The 17940-nt window shown below is 43.7% G+C and overlaps 1 protein-coding gene across 1 annotated transcript; it reads left to right on the top strand.

Moving 5' to 3' along the window:
• The first annotated feature begins 2425 nt into the window (after window positions 1-2425).
• Window positions 2426-11956, top strand: LOC139756223 (uncharacterized). Its single transcript, XM_071675380.1, has 3 exons — window positions 2426-2475; window positions 9282-9626; window positions 9767-11956. The coding sequence occupies exons 2-3, from the start codon at window positions 9298-9300 to the stop codon at window positions 9930-9932; spliced, it is 495 nt and encodes a 164-aa protein (XP_071531481.1). The 5' UTR covers window positions 2426-2475; window positions 9282-9297; the 3' UTR covers window positions 9933-11956.
• The last annotated feature ends 5984 nt before the right edge of the window (window positions 11957-17940 follow it).

The following is a 17940-nucleotide window of genomic DNA, read 5'->3' on the forward strand; positions in this document are numbered from 1 at the left end:
GGTTCAGCTCGAACGTTTTCTGTCAGTAACTTGAAAACAGATTTGAAATTTCACGATTTTATTTATTTTTATTTTTATTCCATGTAATTCATTTTTCCTCTGCGTATTAGACCTTGTTTGTGATTCGTTTGTCCTTAATGTTTGTTTGTGACGTATTTCGTTGCATTTCGGGGAAAAAAAAAAGAGAATCGTTAGTTCCACAAAGTGAAAACTGATTGCGGGTTGGTTACCTGGCTGGGTTCGAAGCGAGACATACACACGAAGGTTACTCATATCAAACTCCCTCCTTTCACTATGATTACCAGCTCGCTACTTGGTTGGGTGGTTGGTTAAGCCTTAGGCCTGTTAACAAGCCAGGGCCATTATGGCCGTCAATATCACGTTAGAACCAGCGACCGGAAACAAGTGAACGACTTCCTTGGTTGTTTGAAGATTATTTCAAGGTCATGCTCGCTCTTACTGTGTGTGTGGCCCGTGTTCATGATGTAGTTGCTGTGGTAGTAGTAGTAGTAGTAGTAGTAGTAGTAGTAATAGTAGTAGTAGTAGTAGTAGTCCTAGCTTCGTCTCTTCGATGTATATCAACTGACTCTTATATTTCTCTCTTGTGTCTCCCCTGATGATGTGATTATTACACGAAATTGCACTTGGGAACTTACCGTGTTTCATTTTCCCCGTGGACTCATAGGAATATCTTGATCACGCGCAAAATTGTGATACTTTCCAATATATATATATATATATATATATATATATATATATATATATATATATATATATATATATATATATATATAAAACGAAGCAAGGATGAACAGTTGGGTTGACTGTGGACCGAATGCCGCTCTCAGGATTCGAACCGGGGCAGGCCCGCACGTGAACTGACAGACCACAACCCTAAACCCAACACTACAGGAAGCCATATAATACCTAAAACCATTTTTAACATCCTGAACCTAACTTTGATAACTACATATGTCTATCCTCATTCTAACTTAACTAAGTGACAAATCTAACTTAAACCACATTGTGTTTTAAGTAACTTTCTGATGACCTTTGGACTCCCGGGCTGGAGACCATATGACCTTAACCTTTCTCAAAATTGCACGAGACATACTCACGTAGGTGTGGACATACGACATGGGTGTTTCGTTCCTGTAACGTAACGTAACTACTGGTAACACAAGGCCATGTACAGGAGGAACATGAAATGAAACGCCAGAGGAAATAATGGTGACGCGTTATGATCCCATTATAATCTTTTTTCGTATGAGATTATGTACTCTTAACTCATCGACGAGAGAGAGAGAGAGAGAGAGAGAGAGAGAGAGAGAGAGAGAGAGAGAGAGAGAGAGAGAGAGAGCTCACAAAGGTAAATTTTTTAGCAATTATTCATATGTAAACATTGCATGTTCTGATTATATATATATATATATATATATATATATATATATATATATATACGTGGGAAGTATTCTTAATCCCCTATCCCTAGGGACACGTATTCCCTGCGTGTCGTAGAAGGCGACTAAAAGGGGAGGGAGCGGGGGGGCTGGAAATCCTCCCCTCTCGTTTTTTTTTTTTTTTTTTTCCAAAAGAAGGAACAGAGGGGGCCAGGTGAGGATATTCCAAAAAAGGCCCAGTCCTCTGTTCTTAACGCTACCTCGCTAACGCGGGAAATGGCGAATAGTTTAAAAGAAAAAAAAAAAAAAAAAAATATATATATATATATATATATATATATATATATATATATATATATATATATATATATATATATATATATATATAAAGGCAACATACACAATACAGTTGTGTGATGTTTATGCCTGACCGAAAGTTGAACACAGAAAGAAAACAAATTTTTCTCTAATGACCCAAAAAGGTGGCACTTTCGAATTGGATTCTCTTATAGCATGGCACTGTCTACAGCATGTGGCACTGTCCACAACATGGTCACTGTCTATAACAAGATATGGCTCTGTCTACAACATGGGTTGGCTCTGTGTACAACATGGGTTGGCTCTGTCTACAACATGGGTTGGCTCTGTGTACAACATGGGTTGGCTCTGTCTACAATATGGGTTATACAAATGTCTACTACATCATGCAGCTGTTCTACACCGGAACCTTGTATTAAAAAATCAGGTATGGAAGAGAGAGAGAGAGAGAGAGAGAGAGAGAGAGAGAGAGAGAGAGAGAGAGAGAGAGAATTCTTCAGAATTCGTGGTGAAGGAAGTGTGTTAGGGTGAGTGTGTAAAATGGTGTGTGTTTTTGTACGTGGGTGTTTAGCAGAATGTGTGTGTGTGTGTGTGTGTGTGTGTGTGTGTGTGTGTGTGTGTGTGTGTGTGTGTGTGGAGGTCAGTGTCGGGCCTGAGGGAAGTCGGCAACAGTATATATACACGGTGCAGTGACCAGCAGTGACGTACAGTGCGTGGAGGGCCTCCTTTCCCTTAGTATACTTCGCTCTCCTCGTAGGTAAGTGTCCAGCGCTATACTTCACGCTGTGAACCAGCCACTGGCACCTGGGAAGTGAGTCTGTAAGGTGTTAAGTGATGGGTCGAAAGTGTACCTAAGTGTTTAGATGTGTAGGTGGGTGTTGAGACGTGTAGGTGGGTGTTGAGACGTGTAAAGTGGGTGTTGAGACGTGTAAGGTGGGTGTTGAGACGTGTAAAGTGGGTGTTGAGACGTGTAAGGTGGGTGTTGAGACGTGTAAGTGGGTGTTGAGACCTGTAGGTGGGTGTTGAGATGTGTAGGTGGGTGTTGAGACGTGTAAGTGGGTGTTGAGACGTGTAAGGCGGGTGTTGAGACGTGTAAGTGGGTGTTGAGACCTGTAGGTGGGTGTTGAGATGTGTAGGTGGGTGTTGAGACGTGTAAGTGGGTGTTGAGACGTGTAGGGGGTGTTGGAGTGTAGGTGGGTGTTGAGAGTGTAGGTGGGGTTGAGACGTGTAGGTGGGTGTTGAGGGCGTTTTAGGTGGGTGTTGAGACGTGTAAGTGGGTGTTGAGACCTGTAGGTGGGTGTTGAGATGTGTAGGTGGGTGTTGAGACGTGTAGGTGGGTGTTGAGAAGTGTAGGTGGGTGTTGAGACGTGTAAGTGGGTGTTGAGACCTGTAGGTGGGTGTTGAGATGTGTAGGTGGGTGTTGAGACGTGTAAGTGGGTGTTGAGACGTGTAGGTGGGTGTTGGGACGTGTAGGTGGGTGTTGAGATGTGTAGGTGGGTGTTGAGACGTGTAAGTGGGTGTTGAGACGTGTAAGTGGGTGTTGAGACGTGTAAGTGGGTGTTGAGATGTGTAGGTGGGTGTTGAGACGTGTAAGTGGGTGTTGAGACGTGTAAGTGGGTGTTGAGACGTGTAAGTGGGTGTTGAGACGTGTAGGTGGGTGTTGAGACGTGTAGGTGGGTGTTGAGACGTGTAGTGGGTGTTGAGACGTGTAAGTGGGTGTTGAGACGTGTAAGGTGGGTGTTGAGATGTGTAGGTGGGTGTTGAGACGTGTAAGTGGGTGTTGAGACGTGTAAGGTGGGTGTTGAGACGTGTAAGTGGGTGTTGAGACGTGTAAGTGGGTGTTGAGACGTGTAAGGTGGGTGTTGAGATGTGTAGGTGGGTGTTGAGATGTGTAGGTGGGTGTTGAGACGTGTAAGTGGGTGTTGAGACCTGTAGGTGGGTGTTGAGACGTGTAAGTGGGTGTTGAGACGTGTAAGTGGGTGTTGAGACGTGTAGGTGGGTGTTGAGACGTGTAAGTGGGTGTTGAGACGTGTAAGTGGGTGTTGAGACGTGTAAGTGGGTGTTGAGACGTGTAAGTGGGTGTTGAGACGTGTAAGTGGGTGTTGAGACGTGTAAGTGGGTGTTGAGACGTGTAAGTGGGTGTTGAGACGTGTAAGTGGGTGTTGAGACCTGTAGGTGGGTGTTGAGATGTGTAGGTGGGTGTTGAGACGTGTAAGGTGGGTGTTGAGACGTGTAAGTGGGTGTTGAGACGTGTAGGTGGGTGTTGAGACGTGTAAGGTGGGTGTTGAGACGTGTAAGTGGGTGTTGAGACGTGTAAGTGGGTGTTGAGACGTGTAGGTGGGTGTTGAGACGTGTAAGTGGGTGTTGAGACGTGTAAGTGGGTGTTGAGATGTGTAGGTGGGTGTTGAGACGTGTAAGTGGGTGTTGAGACGTGTAAGTGGGTGTTGAGACGTGTAAGTGGGTGTTGAGACGTGTAAGTGGGTGTTGAGACGTGTAGGTGGGTGTTGAGACGTGTAAGTGGGTGTTGAGACCTGTAGGTGGGTGTTGAGACGTGTAAGTGGGTGTTGAGACGTGTAAGTGGGTGTTGAGACGTGTAAGTGGGTGTTGAGACGTGTAAGTGGGTGTTGAGACGTGTAAGGTGGGTGTTGAGACGTGTAAGTGGGTGTTGAGACGTGTAAGTGGGTGTTGAGACGTGTAAGTGGGTGTTGAGACGTGTAAGTGGGTGTTGAGACGTGTAAGTGGGTGTTGAGACGTGTAGGTGGGTGTTGAGACGTGTAAGTGGGTGTTGAGACGTGTAAGTGGGTGTTGAGACGTGTAGTGGGTGTTGAGACGTGTAAGTGGGTGTTGAGACGTGTAAGTGGGTGTTGAGACGTGTAAGGTGGGTGTTGAGACGTGTAAGTGGGTGTTGAGACGTGTAAGGTGGGTGTTGAGACGTGTAGTGGGTGTTGAGACGTGTAGGTGGGTGTTGAGACGTGTAAGTGGGTGTTGAGACGTGTAAGTGGGTGTTGAGACGTGTAGGTGGGTGTTGAGACGTGTAAGTGGGTGTTGAGACGTGTAGGTGGGTGTTGAGATGTGTAGGTGGGTGTTGAGATGTGTAGGTGGGTGTTGAGACGTGTAAGTGGGTGTTGAGACGTGTAAGTGGGTGTTGAGACGTGTAAGTGGGTGTTGAGACCTGTAGGTGGGTGTTGAGACGTGTAAGTGGGTGTTGAGACGTGTAAGTGGGTGTTGAGACGTGTAAGTGGGTGTTGAGACGTGTAAGTGGGTGTTGAGACGTGTAAGTGGGTGTTGAGACGTGTAAGTGGGTGTTGAGACGTGTAGGTGGGTGTTGAGACGTGTAAGTGGGTGTTGAGACGTGTAGGTGGGTGTTGAGACGTGTAAGGTGGGTGTTGAGATGTGTAGGTGGGTGTTGAGACGTGTAAGTGGGTGTTGAGACGTGTAGGTGGGTGTTGAGACGTGTAAGTGGGTGTTGAGACGTGTAGTGGGTGTTGAGACGTGTAAGTGGGTGTTGAGACGTGTAAGTGGGTGTTGAGACGTGTAAGTGGGTGTTGAGACGTGTAAGTGGGTGTTGAGACGTGTAAGTGGGTGTTGAGACGTGTAGTGGGTGTTGAGACGTGTAAGTGGGTGTTGAGACGTGTAAGTGGGTGTTGAGACGTGTAAGGTGGGTGTTGAGACGTGTAAGTGGGTGTTGAGACGTGTAAGTGGGTGTTGAGACGTGTAAGTGGGTGTTGAGATGTGTAGGTGGGTGTTGAGACGTGTAAGTGGGTGTTGAGACGTGTAAGTGGGTGTTGAGACGTGTAAGTGGGTGTTGAGACCTGTAGGTGGGTGTTGAGACGTGTAAGTGGGTGTTGAGACGTGTAGTGGGTGTTGAGACGTGTAAGTGGGTGTTGAGACGTGTAAGTGGGTGTTGAGACGTGTAAGTGGGTGTTGAGACCTGTAGGTGGGTGTTGAGACGTGTAAGTGGGTGTTGAGACGTGTAAGTGGGTGTTGAGACGTGTAGGTGGGTGTTGAGATGTGTAGGTGGGTGTTGAGACGTGTAGGTGGGTGTTGAGACGTGTAAGTGGGTGTTGAGACGTGTAAGTGGGTGTTGAGACGTGTAGGTGGGTGTTGAGATGTGTAGGTGGGTGTTGAGACGTGTAAGTGGGTGTTGAGACGTGTAGTGGGTGTTGAGACGTGTAAGTGGGTGTTGAGACGTGTAGTGGGTGTTGAGACGTGTAAGTGGGTGTTGAGACGTGTAGTGGGTGTTGAGACGTGTAAGTGGGTGTTGAGATGTGTAGGTGGGTGTTGAGATGTGTAGGTGGGTGTTGAGACGTGTAAGTGGGTGTTGAGACGTGTAAGTGGGTGTTGAGACGTGTAAGTGGGTGTTGAGACCTGTAGGTGGGTGTTGAGACGTGTAAGTGGGTGTTGAGACGTGTAAGTGGGTGTTGAGACGTGTAAGTGGGTGTTGAGACGTGTAAGTGGGTGTTGAGACGTGTAAGTGGGTGTTGAGACGTGTAAGTGGGTGTTGAGACGTGTAAGTGGGTGTTGAGACGTGTAAGTGGGTGTTGAGACGTGTAAGTGGGTGTTGAGACGTGTAAGGTGGGTGTTGAGATGTGTAGGTGGGTGTTGAGACGTGTAAGTGGGTGTTGAGACGTGTAAGTGGGTGTTGAGACGTGTAGGTGGGTGTTGAGATGTGTAGGTGGGTGTTGAGACGTGTAGGTGGGTGTTGAGACGTGTAGTGGGTGTTGAGACGTGTATGTGGGTGTTGGGACGTGTAGGTGGGTGTTGAGACGTGTAAGTGGGTGTTGAGACGTGTAAGTGGGTGTTGAGACGTGTAAGTGGGTGTTGAGACGTGTAGTGGGTGTTGAGACGTGTAAGTGGGTGTTGAGACGTGTAAGTGGGTGTTGAGACGTGTAAGTGGGTGTTGAGACGTGTAGTGGGTGTTGAGACGTGTAGTGGGTGTTGAGACGTGTAAGTGGGTGTTGAGACGTGTAAGTGGGTGTTGAGACGTGTAAGTGGGTGTTGAGACGTGTAAGTGGGTGTTGAGACGTGTAAGTGGGTGTTGAGACGTGTAAGTGGGTGTTGAGACGTGTAAGTGGGTGTTGAGACGTGTAAGTGGGTGTTGAGACGTGTAAGTGGGTGTTGAGACGTGTAAGTGGGTGTTGAGACGTGTAAGTGGGTGTTGAGACGTGTAAGTGGGTGTTGAGACGTGTAAGGTGGGTGTTGAGACGTGTAAGTGGGTGTTGAGACGTGTAGGTGGGTGTTGAGATGTGTAGGTGGGTGTTGAGACGTGTAGTGGGTGTTGAGACGTGTAAGTGGGTGTTGAGACGTGTAGTGGGTGTTGAGACGTGTAGGTGGGTGTTGAGACGTGTAAGTGGGTGTTGAGACGTGTAGTGGGTGTTGAGACCTGTAGGTGGGTGTTGAGACGTGTAGGTGGGTGTTGAGACGTGTAAGTGGGTGTTGAGACGTGTAAGTGGGTGTTGAGACGTGTAGGTGGGTGTTGAGACGTGTAGGTGGGTGTTGAGACGTGTAGGTGGGTGTTGAGACGTGTAAGTGGGTGTTGAGACCTGTAGGTGGGTGTTGAGACGTGTAGTGGGTGTTGAGACGTGTAAGTGGGTGTTGAGACCTGTAGGTGGGTGTTGAGACGTGTAAGTGGGTGTTGAGACGTGTAAGTGGGTGTTGAGACGTGTAAGTGGGTGTTGAGACGTGTAGGTGGGTGTTGAGATGTGTAGGTGGGTGTTGAGATGTGTAGGTGGGTGTTGAGACGTGTAGTGGGTGTTGAGACCTGTAGGTGGGTGTTGAGACGTGTAGTGGGTGTTGAGACGTGTAGGTGGGTGTTGAGACGTGTAAGTGGGTGTTGAGACGTGTAAGGTGGGTGTTGAGACGTGTAGGTGGGTGTTGAGACGTGTAGGTGGGTGTTGAGACGTGTAAGTGGGTGTTGAGACGTGTAAGGTGGGTGTTGAGATGTGTAGGTGGGTGTTGAGACGTGTAAGTGGGTGTTGAGACCTGTAGGTGGGTGTTGAGACGTGTAAGTGGGTGTTGAGACGTGTAAGTGGGTGTTGAGACGTGTAAGTGGGTGTTGAGACGTGTAAGTGGGTGTTGAGACCTGTAGGTGGGTGTTGAGACGTGTAAGTGGGTGTTGAGATGTGTAGGTGGGTGTTGAGATGTGTAGGTGGGTGTTGAGATGTGTAGGTGGGTGTTGAGATGTGTAGGTGGGTGTTGAGATGTGTAGGTGGGTGTTGAGATGTGTAGGTGGGTGTTGAGATGTGTAGGTGGGTGTTGAGAGAGAGAGAGAGAGAGAGAGAGAGAGAGAGAGAGAGAGGAGAGAGAGAGAGAGAGAGAGAGAGAGAGAGAGAGACAGACAGACAGACAGACAGACAGACAGACAGACAGACAGACAGACAGACAGACAGAATACATAGAATTCTAAGTTTTGGGCAGACTCGCTCTGATCATTTTCCTTTGAATTGCTTGAATCTGCTTCTACCACACACAAGTTATGTCTTACAATGTCTTCCCACTAACGACCAATTAGAGTTGATTTACAACGTCTTTCGGATATTATAATGATAGTTATAGACCTCAGTCGTGTATCCGACACTGGGCAAAACTTAAATGGCCATCCAGATGTTTAAACATGGACAACATGGCTGGAAATAAGTAAACATTGAGATGTGTGAGTTAGTGGGTGTTGAGGCGAGGGGATGATTCGAGTGGCAGGTTAATAAGATGTGATATCATACTCAAATATGGATGATTAGACTATGAGAACACGAAACGCTATCATACCTCCTTCTAGCGAGCACTGAAGTAAACATTTACTGACAACAGTTTTATATCCAGGGAAATATTTACGTTTTTGTCGTAAATATAAGTTGACAAAGGTGTCACTAAAACACATATTGCACACATCACTGCTACGATAAGAAGGTCTTACACATGTTTTAAAGATATCAATAAAGATAAGTTAGATAACTGTTATTAGAAAAGCGAATCAATTGGTGTTCGTACTGGAGTTAAAGACAGCTGTTAAGTCAGATATATTCATTAAATAAAACGTAGTTATTATTGATATTACCAGCTAATTATATTAGATTTATAATAGACAAGGATTATCACAACAGTGAGTGCATAGACATACCAAAAATATTCATGGTTTATTGTTATTCAATTATGAATGATACTGTCTTGTTTCTAGTATGATCAACAACTGTATCTGTGGTGTTTCGTAGGAGAGTTAACTATACACATGTCACTACTATACACATGTCACTACTATGCACATGTCACCACTATACACATGTCACTATACACATGTCACTACTATGCACATGTCACCACTATACACATGTCACTATACACATGTCACTGTACACATGTCACCACTATACACATGTCACTATACACATGTCACTGTACACATGTCACCACTATACACATGTAACTATACACATGTCATATACACATGTCACTATACACACTATACACATGTCACTATACACACTATACACATGTCATATACACACGTCACTATACACACGTCACTATACACACGTCACTCTCAAGTGTGTGGCTCGTCTCCCACAGGTCAACCATCATCATCATGGCTACCATTGGTTTGGCTCTGGGCGGCGTGAGCGCTGCGGGTCTGGCCGCTGGCCTGGGCGGCTTGGCCGTGGCCGGCGCTGTGGGCCTGGGTGTTGCCGCCCTCGCCAGACGTGGCCGCAGGAGAGGCGGCTTCCGCAGGAGAGGCCACCGCAGGTTCGGCCGCGAGGTGGCGCAGGAGGACGACCAGGCCGCGCTGAACAGGCTTCTGGCGCTGGTGCGGCAGGAGGATGCGACGGGGTGCGGCCTGCGGCTTATGTGTGAGCTGGCCGCCAACCCTGACCACCAACTCCCGCAGGAGGCGCGGGAGATCCTCAGTCTGGTCGGGTAAGGGCCGCGCACGCTCCCTGACCTTCTGCGTTCGCCACCCGCGACTCGACATTTCAATGACTCAAACTCATGTGCGAAAAGTGACATTGTTTTCCCATGTATGATGGATGTCATATGTCCTTTTCTTGCCCCCACAGATCGCCAGTGAAGCCTGGGGAAGGGGTTCTTCCCCCAGGAGGAGCAGGAGACTACCTGGAAGCCAAGAGCGTCGGCTACTTCGGCGGGGACTGCGTCCAGACGTACCCACTGTGTCCCCAAGACGGGGCCCAGCTCCTAGGCTCTGTCATGGCCCACCTCCCCTGAGGTTTCCCCCCCCCCCCCCCAGGCCTCTCTACCTCAGGCCAACCCACCCCAACCCACCAGCAGCTGGGGATGCACCCCCCTTCCCTCCCCAACTCCCCTGGGGTCACCTGATGGGCTGGTGGGGAAGGCAAAACCTCCTCCCTAGGAGGAGCCTCGCACTATACTCCCCCTCACCCCACGCTGTCGTACACGTCTGCCACCCCACTCGTCCAAGCTCCTCCCCTTGGTTGATTACGGTTGGAAAGATGGTTTACGTCGGTGTCAACCTGGTGGGGACTTGAATTAATCTAAGATTTTGCTTTTTTGTAGAGCCCGTGTGTGTATGTGTGTGTGTGTGTGTGTGTGTGTGTGTGTGTGTGTGTGTGTGTGTGTGTGTGTGGTTCATCAGTTCCTATCTGCACTGAAAGAGGAGGAATTTTACAGTTGTGCGACTCAATCTCTTTATTTTTTCTACTATGAAACAACTTTTTAACCTTGTGTGTAGGTGTGAGCACTTACAGGCTTGCTAGTGAGGTTATGTCAACCATCCACTTACTTCCATGATTTCCAAAAGCACTTCTTTACATACTTCCAAACAAGTCGCTTGTTTTGTTCATGTGAGGGCGTTTACTTGCCCCAGCTTCGTATCTTTCAAAGAAAATTTCACTAAAGTCTTCGTCACACTAATCAAGAAACTGGAGCATTGTGATCAAGTCGTCCAATGACCCTCTCTTCCAACGGTGAGAAAATCATGGTCTATAAGCTCTCGTTGCAAATCAACTTTTTTGCAGTTCTGCCAACACATCTGTTGCTCTCCTCTGAACCTTCTCCATCAGTTCTTTATGCTTCATTTTAACCCGGTAGCCAAACTTGAGAATATATTGCAATTCAGGCCTAACACGCGTTGTAAACAATCTAATTTAATTTTTCCTTAACCATATATTCAACTTCATGTCTTCTACTTGCCGGAAGACAATCTGTCCCATCTCCAATCCTCCGGAGTTGGATCCTTAGCGACACATTAAGATGGCTTCAGTGCCAGCTCCCAAGGCCATCTCTCACACAAAGTCCTCCAATCCTGTGAGATAAAACTTGCATCAAGGCTTCCTCTCACTTTGTCCCATTCTCAGCGCTTTATGCTTGCCTTGAATTTCATCCACCATGCACCAGACCAACATTGGAGGCTGTCTACATCCACCCAGCTATTTCAGACACAATCCTCATCATTATTACCTTCATGATCTTCGTAAACATATTCAGGCATGACTTTAGTCCGTCTGGAGAGTGTACTTAGATCAAGAAGAGTAGTGGTTCCAGAGCGGGGCCATGCCGCACTCCAAGTGAAAACTTCAACCCATTTTGAGAAGGCGCCTCTGGCCAGCACCCTGAGTTCACTTCCAACAAAGTAGTTCCCGGCACATCGAAGGCGGCTCCCTGTACACCAGCCTTGAAGATCCACCTTCTCAACCTCCTTCGTGGTGATGTCAAACACTTTCGAGCCGTCCAGGAACACATGACTTACCCAACCTTCTCTTCTGTCCAAAACAGAGCTCACTCTCTCTTAGAAATCTTATGCAAGGCTTGTAAAACACGATCTCGCTGCCCTGAATCCACGCTCTCTCTCTCTCTCTCTCTCTCTCTCTCTCTCTCTCTCTCTCTCTCTCTCTCTCTCTCTCTCTCTCTCTCTCTCTCTCTCACCTATTTGTACAGTAAGGCAAGGCAGTTAGTTCTATACCCGTGTGGCCCTGTCTCTTGAACATTCTCTCTATCATACAACTTTCGGAGTTTTGCAGGCTCTGCAGGTTCACCATGTCGTCGCTCAACTCACTTTCTCCATCCGCTACCCTCGTAAAAGTACTTCCTCACAGGTTTTATGACAAGTTTCTTGTTTGATTTCATGTTATGGCCTCTGGTCTACTCTATCCCTGCATCTTACGAAGAACTGGTCAGTTTCGACGTAATCACAATGGTTTAAAAACTTACAGATGTGTGTGTGTGTGTGTGTGTGTGTGTGTCTGTGTGTGTGTGTGTGTGTGTGTGTGTGTGTAAACGAAACAGAATGAATTTCTTTCATATCGACCTGAAATGTAAATTACTTATTAGCTTTTTGAAATGGTGCTTTCGACTGACGAAAAAGAAATTAAAATATATCTTTTTTTTCCGTGAGACTTTGTATTTCATTCTCCTGGGAATGTCTGATCTTGTGAGTGGAGGAATATTCTCAAACAAAAGTATACCACATGGAAAATACTCAAGGGTATAGTTTCTCACTAGTATAACGCATATGGACTGTGTCAACACAGCCTCTCACATTCGCTGGTATATTGTTCGTTGGTTGTGTGTTCTACAGCGCTGTCATCTGCCAGGGTTCATAAGACAATCATCAAACTACATCTGCTGGCCGGAAAATCTTGACCATCTAAAGACCACTAGCTAAACCACGCAATGCACGGAAGCTACTGCGTCACATGATTATTGTGTGGCCGTCAGCAACTCAAGGGTAGGCCATTTTGATACCTGCTTCTTTCCTTGCACATCGAAGCTTTGGAATTCTCTACCTTCTCATGTCTTTTCCTATATCTATGACCTGACACATTTCAAAAGACAGGTTTTTCACGTCCTCCAAAATTCGTAATTACTTTGTCTTTTACTTTTCCTTTTCATAATGCTCTCTATATTTCAATTAAGACTCGGCCTTGATGTGGACTTCCGTCCGTAACTGGAACCTTCAACATAAAAAAAAATATACACACTCACTCTATGTGTCCCTTCTAAGCCCAGTGCATCAACCAACCTTGTTTACTTACGATTCCCTTCACCATCATGTGTGTGTGTGTGTGTGTGTGTGTGTGTGTGTGTGTGTGTGTGTGTGTGTCTACTGTACGTAGGTATTGCATGGGCGTCTTAATTCTAAGTTCAGAGTGAGGGAAGGATCAGCAGTTGAGGTGAGTAGAAGAAACAGCTTAGTAGGGTGAGAACAAGTGAGAGCATAGCGTAAGAACCCTAGGTTAGCGGTACGACACGCTATGGTATCGTATTGGTATACGATACGACATGCTATGGTATCGTATTGGTATACGGTACGACACGCTATGGTATCGTATTGGTATACGATACGACATGCTATGGTATCGTATTGGTATACGGTACGACACGCTATGGTATCGTATTGGTATACGGTACGACACGCTATGGTATCGTATTGGTATACGTACGACACGCTATGGTATCGTATTGGTATATGGTACGACGCGCTATGGTATCGTATTGGTATATGGTACAACACGCTATGGTATCGTATTGGTATCCGGTACGACACGCTGGGGTATCGTATTGGTATATGGTACAACACGCTATGGTATCGTATTGGTATACGGTACGACACGCTGTGGTATCGTATTGGTATACGGTACGACACGCTATGGTATCGTATTGGTATACGGTACGACACGCTATGGTATCGTATTGGTATACGGTACGACATGCTATGGTATCGTATTGGTATACGGTACGACACGCTATGGTATCGTATTGGTATACGGTACGACACGCTATGGTATCGTATTGGTATACGATACGACACGCTGTGGTATCGTATTGGTATACGGTACGACACGCTATGGTATCGTATTGGTATACGGTACGACACGCTATGGTATCGTATTGGTATACGGTACGACACGCTATGGTATCGTATTGGTATACGGTACGACACGCTGTGGTATCGTATTGGTATACGGTACGACACGCTATGGTATCGTATTGGTATACGGTACGACACGCTATGGTATCGTATTGGTATACGATACGACATGCTATGGTATCGTATTGGTATACGGTACGACACGCTATGGTATCGTATTGGTATACGGTACAACACGCTATGGTATCGTATTGGTATACGTACGACACGCTATGGTATCGTATTGGTATACGTACGACACGCTATGGTATCGTATTGGTATATGGCACGACACGCTATGGAATCGTATTGGTATGTTCACACATCTGGGGTGGTTCATCGTCTGCCTCTCTATTACCAAGAGTGGAATCATTATCATTCCACATCATTCATTCTGGCATCACCTTTCTCCAGCCACCCATTTCTGAGCGCAAAAAATACTGCTACACTCTCTCTCTCTCTCTCTCTCTCTCTCTCTCTCTCTCTCTCTCTCTCTCTCTCTCTCTCTCTCTCTCTCTCCCTGGTCGACAGGCTGGCCTGCATGTGTCCACATCGAAGGGTTGGCCCCTCAAACAGCTAAGTTGTGGAATGCTCGACCATCTGTCGTCTTTCCCTAATAACTCTTCCTTCTTCAAAATGTCTGTTCCTATCTATCTTTGATTACCAAAGGATCGATATGAGGGTCCTAGTAGGAGCCACGACCCTTCGAAAGGACTCCTGCAGCTCAAGGATGCGCTCCTTCCAGTCGCAGGGAAATGCAGACTGAGAGAGAGAGAGAGAGAGGGAGAGAGAGAGAGAGAGGGAGAGAGAGAGAGAGAGAGAGAGAGAGAGAGAGAGAGAGAGAGAGAGAGAGAGAGAGAGAGAGAGAGATTCTTGGACGAGACTTTGTGACTTTGCACTCGCGGTGTAACCTCGAGCAGGCGGAGTTCGGTAACACTCCTTTTAACTGTTAGACTTGACTCTTACTGACACTCGCCTAGCCCAAGAAACGGGAGACTATCATATAAACACCGTCATCCAAACACCATATAAATACACTGCCTCGTTTGGCCGGCAGGTGGAGTCTGTACAACCTCCACCAGACGCCCCTCACTGTCCATGTTTACCATCGTCCACCCTCCTCAACCAATCACCTTCCCACATCCTAGATTAAAAGATATCCCCACACAACACCGTCACTAGATCTCTCACATCCACATCACAAATCTTTATCAATTAGTTTTTCCACTTGGTAGGAGACTTTAATATCATTCCACTCATTATTTGACTTTGTATATGTAAGCTGTTTGAATTGGATGATGAGAATAAACACGTATAACAACATGGAAAAGAGGATGAAATAGATCTAGAGAGGTTATCAAGATTACAATCACACTTGAGATGAATGAAATTATGCAAAATAACCATCCACAAAGACTGGAGAACATGGAGAGGGATGTCAGAATTGGAAATAAGTATTACGACGCTTGGGGAAAAATGTGGTCAGGTGGGACCACGGTGCAAGGAGGTGTATGTGGGAGCGAGGCTAAATATAATGATGAACAGTAGGAGCAGGAGATGGTGGGTTGAATATATTAATTGTCAACAACGACAGATATAGGGAATCGAACATGGCTGCTCAGCAAAAATAGACAGATGACCAAATGTGTCGATGATCAGCAATAAAAAGAGACGCAGGATTGAATACATTACTGATCAAGATAAATAAGAACAGATGTTGGTGTAGATATATATAAAATAAAACTCCGCTGGACATGGGTTGCGAGGCTAAATATAATGATGATCAGATAAGACACACAACACCACCCAACATTCGTAGACATGGGATGGTTTGTTGATCATATCCTGAAATTTCCAAACTCAAATGGTCAACCAAATCATGAATGTCACTGTGAAGAGATCAACACTTAGATAACACACACACACACACACACACACACACACACGTCAGCACAGTCGTTCTGGAAATGTGTTGAGAGTCAGCAGTGGAGTGCCCCCGGGGTCTGTTCTGGCACCATTGCTCTTCTTGATCTTCGTGAATGACTTGCCAGAAAGGTATAGACCCCAGGATGAATCTCAGACACATATGACAACAGTTGTAAAGGCTATGACTAATAACATATGTTAATTCATTATCATTATTGTCATTATTATCATTATCATTACTATCATCATTATCATTGTAGGGTTCTCTGAGCGAATAACATATGTTTATTCATTATTATTATTATTATTATTATTATTATTATTATTATCATTATCATTACTATCATCATTATCATTGTAGGGTTCTCTGAGCGAATAACATATGTTTATTCATTATTATTATTATTATTATTATTATTATTATTATTATCATTATTATTATTATTATTATTATTATTATTATTATTATTATCATTATCATTATTGTTATCATTATTATTATTGTTATCATTATCATTATCATTACTATTATCATTATTATTGTAGAGTTCTCTGAGCGAATAACATATGTTTATTCATTATTATTATTATTATCATTATTATTATTATTATTATTATTATTATCATCAATATGTATTGTTGATTAGTTTACCCTTGTGCATCAGATATGTGAACTGGTTAATCTATTTTGCTTCATTACTGAATTTATTGACTCTCTGTAGAAATCTTATTTATTTATTGCAAATACCGACTTTCAGATAATTGTCAGACCTTTCAGCGAAGATGTAAACTTCAGTAACAATGTTCATGGCACCGCTAGAGAACTCTATACAACTCTATACATTGTGAAGTCTGTGTATTCTTTATTAAACAAAGAAATCAATTAACATCCTCCATCCCACAACCAGGGTCTTCCCCCCTAACCCCAACCCCAGGGTTTAGCTTAAGCAAACCTAGCTGCGTCAAGGCAAACCCTAACCTACCTCACTGTAGCCCTAACTTGCCTTAAGGTATTCTAGCCTAGGATAGGATCTCTTGAAGTTAGGATCTTAAAAAGATCCTAACCTACGTCAGCATAACTCGAGCCTACGTCAATGTAACCTAACTTACTTTAACGTAACCCCTTCAACCGACCTTAACATAACCTTAGCTTACCTTAACGTAGCCCTAACCCTAAAATATCAACGTTACCTTAAAGGACCTTAACTAACCCTTGCCTACCTTAACGTAACTCTTAACCTACTCCCAGTTAACACAACACTGACGTTAAAGTACCGCTTGCCTCGCCAATGCAGACCAATCGGCAAAATAACCACTAAGCGCAATGATATCTTAAAAACAAATTCCTTTCAACAAAAGCTACTAAATATATCTTAAAAACAAATTAAACAAAAGCTACTAAATATATCTTAAAAACAAATTGAACAAAAGCTACTAAATGTATCTTAAAAACAAATTAAACAAAAGCTACTAAATATATCTTAAAAACAAATTAAAAAAAACTACTAAATATATCTTAAAAACAAATTAAACAAAAGCTACTAAACATATCTTAAAAACAAATTAAAAAAAACTACTAAATATATCTTAAAAACAAATTAAACAAAAGATACTAAATGTATCTTAAAAACAAATTGAACAAAAGCTACTAAATATATCTTAAAAACAAATTAAACAAAAGCTACTAAATATATCTTAAAAACAAATTAAACAAAAGCTACTAAATATATCTTAAAAACAAATTGAACAAAAGATACTAAATGTATCTTAAAAACTAATTAAACAAAAGCTACTAAATATATCTTAAAAACAAATTAAACAAAAGCTACTAAATATATCTTAAAAACAAATTGAACAAAAGATACTAAATGTATCTTAAAAACTAATTAAACAAAAGATACTAAATATATCTTAAAAACAAATTAAACAAAAGCTACTAAATATATCTTAAAAACAAATTGAACAAAAGATACTAAATGTATCTTAAAAACTAATTAAACAAAAGCTACTAAATATATCTTAAAAACAAATTAAACAAAAGCTACTAAATATATCTTAAAAACAAATTGAACAAAAGATACTAAATATATCTTAAAAACAAATTAAACAAAAGCTACTAAACATATCTTAAAAACAAATTAAACAAAAGCTACTAAACATATCTTAAAAACAAATTAAACAAAAGATACTAAATATATCTTAAAAACAAATTAAACAAAAGATACTAAATGTATCTTAAAAACAAATTGAACAAAAGCTACTAAATATATCTTAAAAACAAATTAAACAAAAGCTACTAAATATATCTTAAAAACAAATTAAACAAAAGCTACTAAATATATCTTAAAAACAAATTGAACAAAAGATACTAAATGTATCTTAAAAACTAATTAAACAAAAGCTACTAAATATATCTTAAAA

Source organism: Panulirus ornatus, chromosome 21 (assembly GCF_036320965.1).
Source record: "Panulirus ornatus isolate Po-2019 chromosome 21, ASM3632096v1, whole genome shotgun sequence".
Lineage (NCBI taxonomy): Eukaryota > Metazoa > Arthropoda > Malacostraca > Decapoda > Palinuridae > Panulirus > Panulirus ornatus.